The sequence below is a fragment of the Coffea arabica genome, chromosome 3e (assembly GCF_036785885.1).
Source record: "Coffea arabica cultivar ET-39 chromosome 3e, Coffea Arabica ET-39 HiFi, whole genome shotgun sequence".
Lineage (NCBI taxonomy): Eukaryota > Viridiplantae > Streptophyta > Magnoliopsida > Gentianales > Rubiaceae > Coffea > Coffea arabica.
In genome coordinates, this window is record NC_092315.1 from 6,526,415 (window position 1) to 6,537,112 (window position 10,698).

Genomic DNA, 10,698 nt, shown 5'->3' on the forward strand with positions numbered 1-10,698 from the left:
AATTGGAATTTATGTTTGGATGGTTGTTAAGGGCTAGGATAATCGATTGATGCAAAGTGTGGAAGAAAGTGATCTTTTTTAGTTTTGTGCAAAATAGCAATTTAGGATTTTTGAGAGACAATCTAAATTGTTGGGTCTACATTGCTACATAAATAATAAAAGTAGGGGAGGTATATGTAATTTTTAAAACTTGAGAAGAGATCTCTATAATTGTTAAATCTCTTAGGGGAGGTTTGCGAAATTATTCCCTAATTTTTTAAACACCGTATTCTGGACCCTGCATGAACCAAGTGCACAATATTTCATTGTCACTCAAAGTCTGGTACATGCTTGGGTTAAAAAACAAAAGTCTGGAACATGCATCTAAAATTATATGATTCATGCTAACTTGGCGCTCTAAAATATCCAAAATGTTTCAATTTGGCCCTCCAAACTTAAAAAGCTCAATAAGGTGCATCCTAAAAGCTACATTTCTAGATATGAACTTTTATACTTCTAGTTTCTTTAACTTTTCAATTGTTTTTCCTCTTGTGTATATTCTTTTTCTCCCTTAAAAAGAATCACATCAACAAGAATAAGCACTTTTTTTTCATTGTTTTGTTATTACGATTTGATTATGTAATGTGTCATTAAAGATGGCTTTTGGTTATTTTTACCTCATTTTGATCGGTCTTTTGTACTTTGTTTAACTGAATTACATTTTACTTGAAAAATCAAATTCAAAAATATGTAATTTGTTAGAAGTTCATCACATGATTGAATTGCGGCTAAAATGTCACAAGTCAATCGCCTGTCTTGTTAGCAACAATCTCACTTTTTCTTGTTACTTTTCTTAGGGTAGAAAGAGAGGGAAACTTTTCTTAGGGTAGAAAGAGAGGGAAAAAAAGGAATAGAGACGTTTGAGACGATAGAATTATAAAAATTATTCATACATATGTTTTAATCGGTATGTAGGTTCCTTATTGACTAATTAAACATATGAATTTGAATAAAGTTGGAAAGGCCATGTTAGACTGCAGTTTTCAGTTTAGAGGACCAAATTAAAACTTTTCATAGTTTAAAAAGGCCAAATTGAGATTTTAACCTAGTTTGGAGGATTAAATTGGCATTAATCCCTAAATCTATACGAACATACGTGCTGTCAGCTGAAAAGACGTCTTTTCAAATTGCCTTGTCCAAGATTTTCCAGTCTTGGTACAAACGTCATGCAAAATCCAAAACACGGGCATGGACAAAACTATCGAAAATTCTACAAAATGGTATAGTGGTTTGTACCAATCGGTTGGAAAGGGGTACGGATCACGTAAATGTTAGACACGATCACAATTACTGACGTCAAAGCGGTTTGGATCAGGCACATGAGTGGTAAATTTTACCGGGAGACATAAGGCTTAATAAAGATTGAGAGGAACGAGGTGCTGTTGTGACAGGGTTATGGGACCCAAATTGAATGGACATAAAGATGATTGAGAGAACTGAAAGTGCAGAGCTATTGTTGTGGTGGGCAGAGTCGGGGAAGTTAAAAAGCAACTTGTTAGTGGTTGAAGCAACTAACGAGGAGAATTAAACCAAGGGTTAATCAAATTTAATCCCCATAAAGTATACCTCATTTTTTCAGTTTACCCCCTAACCTTTAATTTTGCTCACTTAACCTCCTATAGGACAAAATTGTCCTTGCATTATTTGACTTTTCATTTACCTTGTTTTCCTTTCTTTTATTTCTCTTTCTCTTTTTTCTTTATTTAATTCTTCCTCTTTCCCACAAAAATTTTCACCTTACTGATTGAAATTAAAAAAGAGAAATTACAGAGATTTATCTTCTCCTTAAATGATTAAAAAAATATTCAAATCACTTTCCTAAAATACAATTTTTTTAACCTTTCTAGTCTTTTATTTTTTGATTTTCCTCTTTCCTTCCTAGTTTCTCATTTTATTCCCAAAAAAATATCTTAAAATGAAATTGTGACCTGATTAATAATCATCAATTGAAATTTGTGACACGTGGTATCAAACAAAAAATCAAAATTAGTTTTTGATGCCTTTTTAATCTTCACCTAAAAATATGCAATTACAAACTCAAAACAAACATTTTCGTTGAAATGGAATTTTCTATTGGGAATGATGAAAGAAAGAAGAAAGAGAAAAAGAAATAAAAGAAAGGAAAACAATTTCATTTTATGATATTTTCTTGAGAATAAAATGAGAAACTATAAAGGAAAGATGAAAATCCAAAATTAAAAGAATTGAAAGGCTAAAAAAATTATATTTTAAGAAAGTGATTTGAATTTTTTTTTTAATCATTTAAGGAGAAGATAGATCTTTGCAATTCCTTTTTTTTAATTTCAATCATTAAGGTGAATATTTTTGTGGGAAAGAGGAAGAATTAAATAAAGAATAAAGAGGAAAAGAAATAAAAGAAAAGAAAACAAGGTAAATAAAAAGTCAAAATAATGCAAGGGCAATTTTGTCCTGTAGGGGATTAAGTGAGCAAAATTAAAGGTTATGGGGTAAATTGAGAAATAGGATATACCTTAAGGGTATTAAATGTGAGTAGCCCTTAAACCAATCATGGGTAGGAGGAAAATGATCGTAAATTAGTATGTGCAATTAATTAAACCAATCATATGAATTAATAACTGTAAATAAGTAAACGAATGGTTAATTAATTAGTTGAGATGGAATATTTGTAGCAGAAGTAATATGTTGTTGCATGATTGTTTTTTATATTTTGTGGGTAGAACATAAAGAAATGTTTTAAAAATGCATTTGTAATGGTATTAGACCAAATTAATGAGAATGAATTGATGACATAATAACCGTAGTGCGTATAGGTGAAATTTAATTAGACCATATTTGTCACTTTTAAATTTTCAGCATTATCATCGCAATCACTTACGAGCAAAACTTATATACACTGACAGCGTATACACTATCACTATTGAATCTATGACATATATGCAAAAGTTTAATTTTAAATTCAAATTTTACATATTTGTAATTCATCCAACTTTGATAGTGTATACACTGTTAGTGTAGGAAAGATTAATCCATCACTTAATTATACTTTTATCATCTGATTAACATGTTGGCTATGTATTGTGAACCAATACCACAACTAACTTTCACCAATAACCAACCACAAACATTATAATTACCAAATTCATTAAAATAATATTAAAAATTTTTTAAAAGATCAAAGTTTTTTGTTTATTAAAATTTTATTCCATTTTGTTCCATATAAAAAGTGATTGTTTAAATTGTACATAGATTGAGTGCGCCCTTTATCACTAGTAATACTAATGGTATTTGTACTAAGGTATACATGCTTGAAATCAAATATTCGTATTAATTAAACTATGTAGTGATACAGTTAAGAAATATTTTTAATAGGTGTAAATACGAAAATATAACTGCTTATTGTCTATTCTAAAAGTAGGACAACAAACAATCTTCACATTAAAAGTATTCCATATATTTTCATGGATAATATAATACAAGATGACATGCCCAAATTTACTAATGAATGAATAATTTTCTTTCAAATAACATAAAAACTTTTTACAGCTGGTACTCCTGAACTTGAACATATTTTTAGGCAAAAAGAGATAAAAATTTATGATTAAGTGACAAATCACCTCCATTTTATTAGAAAATGATATCACGATAATATTAAAACTAAATCATCACTAACCAACCATTATGAAGAAAATAAGTTTAAAACTTGTAATTTAAATCAATACATAACATATATCCAAAATTTGGAAGAAATACAATTCCTGTTTATAATACTCTGCATGTGTGTAAGACTGGTCATTAATGCTTGGATCAAAACAAATTTGGTCCCCAGTGTTTCAAATCTTAAGCATATTTAGTAAATTGACAAAAAAATGATGATTAAAGATCAAAGTCAAGTTGCCACTACTGAATAGTTTTGACTTTACATTTTTTATAGCAATGTTTCGAATTTGGATCATCATGGTATCTTAGATTTTAAATAGTGATATTAACGGTTTCAAAGGAAAAGAAATGCAAATTAGATTGAAATTATGTTGAAAATGTGCAAAGGTTCACAAAACTTCTTTCTTTTATTCTTTTATTTTGTGTATTCATCCCACTTGTTTCTCATAGACTTTTAGTCTTGCATAACTGGTCCCAAATGTAGCATTATATATGTATGTATGGTTTTGCATTATGGAGAATTAATTGATAATGAATTCTTTTTTTTTTTGTTACTTGTATTGATATTTAAACGCTCAATTAGATATCCATTCAAACTATAAAGAATATGAACTATAAGTAAATCAGGTTTGTTTTCTTTTTTCAATTTTAATAGATTATCAATTGAATTTAAGATGACATTAATATTTTGTATAATTCTTTGAATCATTCAATAAGATTCTTAAGGTAACAGGGGGAGGGTTGTGGTAAAATATTAAGGTAAACAAATAGCAAAGTAACTATTTTAAAACTTTCCATTGAAACTTTGGATTTAATAGACAGAAAACTGAGAAAAGTATATAAATTGTGCCCCTACTACGAGAGCAATTTAGCACGAGTTCAAAGTATTTTAAATGTCTCTTGGTTATATGTAGTTTACCTACTATAGTTTTTTTTAATGAAATATATTTTGATTGTTTTACTTTTTTGGTTCTATAGATAAATAATTCAAATTAGATAACATAGTGTCGTTAGTCACTATGTACTCTATATAGAATAATATAGGCACAACATTATCATTTAACCTAAAAAGTATATCTTCGTTAAATAAGTTAAAATTGGATAATAATACATATTTGATATACAGAACAAAAATTAGGAGGTTATAATATAGGAAAAATTGAAATAGAATTTTATTGCTAAAACGATTTTGACTGTTAATCAATGTTAAGTTCCATCAATTGTTCTAAATGTGCTTAAAATTATAAATTTTGGAGACCAAAATTTTTTTTATTGAAATATTATCATTTTAATATATAACTAAACATTCACATTCATAACCTGCCTATCATGTGATGTAATTCTCAGCACACCTCTTTATCAGCTTACCGGTAATCTTTTAGTTCTACTCTCTTATTTTGTGCTTCATTTTCAAGGTGAAGTCAACCTTGTCAGTTGTCCTTTGGTTCCTATTGACTTGATGTGAGGCAGAATACCATGTACCATTGTGTCAGTCTAATACCAAAGAAATGGTAGAAACCGCTATACCATTTTGAAGAGGCTTCGACAAAACTATATATTTTGTCGTTATTTTCGACTTTTTGCATGTGTTTTAGTCTATGTTTTCATACTTGAACAGGAATCAACTCAAGTTCAAGGGTCAGGATCAATGTGTTCGATTGGAGGCGATAAAAGGTCAAATTGGATAAATACGTCATATATATATATATATATATATATATATATATATATATATATATATATATTTCTATAAATCAAATTTACAAAATATAATCAAAGAACCTAATTATCCAAATTTATATTCAATTCATCAAATTTATCAAACTCACAAAATTTATAAATTAGAACTCCCATAAATGTTTAATCTTTAACAAATAGCAATCCAAATAAGGCAACAAGTTCATGTTCAATCCTTGATAAATATCAATCCAAATAAACCAACATGTTCAATTTCTAAACCAAAGAACTATCTAAGCGATTCTTCATCTTCATCTTCATCATCCTTATCTTCAATTTCATTATCATCACTATCATCCTCATCATCAAGTTGCACAATATTTGTGTCTTTCTTACCTAAAAAACATTTAAATACTCACAAATAAAAATATTCAAAAATAGACAAGAACTAAATGAAACTTAAATAAAGTTAACAAACATAATCTTACGTGATTGAGAGGCATTCAAAGTTTAAGTAATTGATATTAATTACATTTTAAAAGAATATAATGATTTCCTTGACTATCATTTTAAAAGAAGTGCCCAAACTCCATTTATTAGTCATAGGAGTTTTCCCATCTTCTAATCTACTATTTTCACTTGTCATCTAATCATATAGGTTGAGCCCATCTTTCGGATTTTCATGAATACAATGACCTAAAATCATAGCATCCCAGGAAACAAAACTCTTCATCGGCATCCTATCAAAAACTAATCGAGTATTATCCACCCTTTCACATCTACTATACATATCAATTAAGGATGTATTAACAATCACACTCAAATTGCCAGATTCTCTAATAAGAGTTCCATGAACTGGTTTTCCTTCTTTCAATCTAGCAGACCTACCACAAGCAGTAAGCACGTTCACTATAGTTGTTTCATTGCCTTTAAATCCTAGCTTCATCATTTCCCTAAATAACTTTAACCCATTTCTGGGATTCCCCAAATCCAAATACCCTATCATCATTATATTCTATTCCTTTGGGCATTGGTATTAATTCGTTTTCTCTAAATCAACAGATACCATTTTTTTTCTATTGTCATATTTGAGTTTATCAACAATTTGTCTCTTTAAATAAAGAAATTAAAAACACCACTACCAACTAAACAACTTTATTTGCACCCATAATATCCAAATCCCAAATACCCAACATAATGAATAAAAAAAAACTTAAATTCCATTCACAAATCAACTTTTGCATAATGAATCAGCTATAATAGCCTTTACGACTGTGTACGATTTTAAAAATTACCAGATTCCGCTTTGGTTCACCTCACATGTTGATTCCTTGATTAAGCCTTGAAATCTGAAGAAACTGGTGGTGTTGCGGCGGTGGAGGCTAGAGGTTGAAGGACAGATGACCCGGTAGCAATCATGATTAGGAAACGATCGGTGAAGCTCAAGAGACGGTAGTGGAGGCCTTTAGGGTTATCGGAGCTGAAGAAAGGAAGAAAACTAGAGAAAGAGAAACAGAGTAGCAGACTAGCAGAGTTTTGTCAATTTCGTTTGATTTTTTTTTCAGTCATTTTTTTAGCTTTTTTAGTTGGTCAGTCAAAGTGTCAAACTTTTGACTGAAAAAAAGGCAGAAAAAGGAAAAAAAAAATCGTGGTTAATTGGATTCTTGGTTCACCGGTCAAACCTGAGTTCTGACCAAGTTTGACTGATTTTTTAATATCCAAGTTTTTTAGCTAGCTCGGACCGAATGCCTAGCCGGTTCCTGGTTCAAGCGGTTTGATCGGTCGGTCCCGTCCGAGTCTGAAAACACAGGTTTTAGGTGGAAAATATAGGTGAAAGAAAAATGTCCTCACAACTTTAACCTTTAGTTGTGGGATCCAAGTTTAAAAAAGGGCAAAAAAAAAACTCATTCATGCGCCTGCTGTTGAATATAATCATGCCTTTCGTTAAAAAACAAAAAACCAAATTATGTACACAACACACAACCAAAAAGGGAAGAGAAAAAGATAATCGATGCTAGGTGTGTTTTTGGCCTATTTTAGAAATACAAAATATGCTTAAAGTACTGTCTACAATAACATTCAAAAACACACATCTAAAGCACTGTAAAAACACTAGCACAAAAATATGTTAGAGAGGGTACCAGTAGTGAGTGACATATAATTGAATTCTGAGAAGGGTTCATCTTGGAAAAATATTAGTGTTTCAGGCGAACACCAGTATTATATATAAAATAATTAAAGTAAATTATAATAAAAATTTAACTAAATATCCAGAAAACACACCACCCAAACGAACAACACTTTTAGATCTCTACACAGCGTTCTTCGCGTCCATAGATGATAGTTTCAAGGGCAGGATAATGTACCATATTAGTTCAAGCTGTATAGATCTTGTTCATGGATTAACGAATATAGGATCCTTTCCTGTTCCTTCTACGTCGCAGCAGCGCTGATAGATCGACGCAAGATGTGATAAAACTTCAAAGAATTTTTGTGAGCTTTCGAATTTTATACATGTATCAATGTCAATAAAACTAATCGTTGTCACTCTCCAAATTGTTTACATTCGTCAATCTATAAAGACGTTCTTCTTGGACAGAGTTTGACCATCTTACTTCTGTTGGAGTGTTGGTGCATAACTTTTGTATCTGGGCTGTCCTTGTTCTATTCTATGTTTAGGTAAACATAGAAATTATATTCAAAAAAATTTGGGCAAAAAATAATTGGCCCTATAAAGATACTGGGTTGTTTTGGGTAAAGCCTAAACAAATCACAATTGGGTAATTAATGTATGCCCACAGTAGTTTCGGTTTCAGTAGTTTCAAAGCAATGGGAAACAATTGCCCAAATTCAAATGGTGTTCCAATTGAAGCCCAATACATAAAGGTAAATACATAAAGAGCAGTTTGCCAACTTCAGGGTGTAAACTACTCTAGGTTTGAATAGAGAAAGGAAAAAAAATAACAAAAAGGTATAATCTACTGCATTTTTTTTTTTGTTGGTTGGAGGGTGGTATAATCCACTTTCAAATGAAGTACTCAAGTTCTCAACTTCTACACCTATTCTGTTTTTTGGAATTAGTATTATTACCTTTTTTTATTTTGTGGCCATGTAGCATCTAAACCGTCTATATACGATTTATAATTGTACAAGAAGTGCACTTTAATATTAACTTTTGGTCAATTGGAACTACAATATGTTCCTATTTATCATTTAGAATTATAATATATATTAGCCTTCTTTACAGTGTTTGAGAAGTACATTTTAATATTAACTCTTTGGTCACTTGGAACTACAATGTGTTCCTATTTGTCATTTAGGACTATAATATATGGATATACGTTGATAGCGACTAATCTGATTTTGAATTTAAAATTTAAATTATGTACATATATCATTCATTCAACGGTGATAGTATATACATTATCAGTGTATATATAATTAATCCATAATATATTCTTATAATCACTTCTTTGTCACTTGAGACTATGATATATTCTTTTTTGAAGTGGTTTAAAATTAGGTTTAAATGGGGCGAGACAAGATATTTTCCAACTTTATTCCTTTTGGATTGGGAAGATTTAATAAGTTGAGGCCTCCACAACTTTTTCTTTTTTGGATAGAAGACCTCCCCAAGCTGACAAAAACACAAAGGACTCAAGACTCTGGATAACATTGGTTGTGATTCTGTTGGGTCGTCCTTTAGTATAGGTTAAGAAAGGTTAGAATAGAACTAGAAGTATGAGTAAATGTAAATAATAATAATAGCCTATATATATATATATATATATATATATATATATATAAGGCTCCCCTAAAGGCTAAAGGTCCCCCATGGCCAAAACATAACCAAATGAGAGAACTAGCAGCCTTCTTTCCAAATTCAAACACAGCAATCATCTTTGACAGCACAAGGAAAAAGCTAAAAACATCAGAATCATGATATAAATGGAATACCAAACAAGCATCCCGTTTACGGATGAACGTCTCTTGTTATTCTAGAACTCTGGGCATCCCTTTGCGAACCCCACCTTCTTACTCGAAGAGTAAACTGGAAAGCACCAGCCAAGAACTTGATAGCCTGAACAGGGCACAAAATCTCCACCAATTTCGTCACAGTTGATCCTCGAAGAGCATCAGCATTTTCGATGACCCTCATCATATTTTCCTTAAACTTATCCATAGCTGCATCCAGCTCTGATATTTCGCCATCCACAGTTCTCTCGTGTCTTCTCAGCAAATCAAAGATTGGTGGGGCGGCAATGCTTTCTTGAACTGCAGCCATTGCTTGTTCAACTTCCTTCTCTAGTCTCCTAGTCTCAGCTCTGATCACCTGAATCCTCTCCCGTTGTTCATCAGCCAAATCTTCTCCTAGTGAGTTATCAATCAGAGGAAAAAGAGTGGTCGGTATGAAGTCAGAAATCCAAAGCAAAGCTCTTTCATAGGAGCTCAACCATGGTGGAGAAAGCATGAGAAATACATTCTTATTTACAGCTCTTGTTTTCTCTTCATAGTACTGTTGATAGTGAGCTAGAACTTCAGCAAGCAAGTCTTGACATTTGTCATTTTTATCATCAGCTAAAGCGTCTAAAGATGAAAAGCTCAAGAGTTTTTCAAGCAAGTTTTGGTGGTTCATCATCCAACCCTCGTAAAAGGCAGGGAATGCTTGAGCCATTTTGGAACTCTAGCCTCCAAAGTTGAATTGAAGAAGCAAGACTGTTTTCCAGTAGGAGAATTTATATGGGATGTTTCTAATCTTGTATTTCTTGAAGTAGCAGAAGTACCCGGAATTTTCTTGGCAGGGAAGCTCATAGAAGTTGATGTTGCCGACAACATGGGAAAAATTGATTAAAAAACTGATTGATTTGTGTAGTTCCAATAAATTTCCTTCTTCGATAAGAATAATGAAGTGCGGATGTGACTTGTTCTATCTTCAGGTGAGTGGGTGTGTGCGTGCATTTCTTTGTTTGTATATGTTTAGGTGCTCTTTAAGCTGGGAAAAATGGCGGTGAAGATGATAATGAAGAGAAGCTGGGTCGGTCGGTCACTCGGTCCAGTCTTGATGTATGCTACATCTTTTGTTGTTTCCTACTTTTCTTCTGACCCCAATTCTGGTTGATTTTTGTGCTTTATTTGTACAGTGGACTTGATGACAAAAACAAACCTGTCAAGACTTTGACGGTTGAGAAATACTACATAAAGAAATAAATAAAGCAATATAGAAAATAAGGGAAAAAGAAGAGAGGTCTTTCTTCGGATACTGTGCATGAAATTAAATATAAAATTGTTAACTTGACACAGGAAGTTTGCTGCAGAAGTAAAATAATTTATTTTTTTCCTGAT

At 31.4% G+C, this 10,698-nt stretch overlaps 1 protein-coding gene and 1 long non-coding RNA gene across 2 annotated transcripts; both read right to left on the reverse strand.

Moving 5' to 3' along the window:
- Window positions 1-5,493: 5,493 nt before the first annotated feature.
- Window positions 5,494-7,016, reverse strand: LOC140038931 (uncharacterized). Its single transcript, XR_011842435.1, has 2 exons — window positions 6,651-7,016; window positions 5,494-5,751 (listed from the first exon to the last, which is right to left on the reverse strand). It is a non-coding gene; the product is annotated as an uncharacterized lncRNA (long non-coding RNA).
- A 2,293-nt stretch (window positions 7,017-9,309) lies between these two features.
- On the reverse strand, window positions 9,310-10,447 carry LOC113737235 (protein RESPONSE TO ABA AND SALT 1-like). Its single transcript, XM_027264493.2, has one exon. The coding sequence runs from the start codon at window positions 10,028-10,030 to the stop codon at window positions 9,329-9,331; it is 702 nt and encodes a 233-aa protein (XP_027120294.2). The 5' UTR covers window positions 10,031-10,447; the 3' UTR covers window positions 9,310-9,328.
- Between the last annotated feature and the right edge of the window lie 251 nt (window positions 10,448-10,698).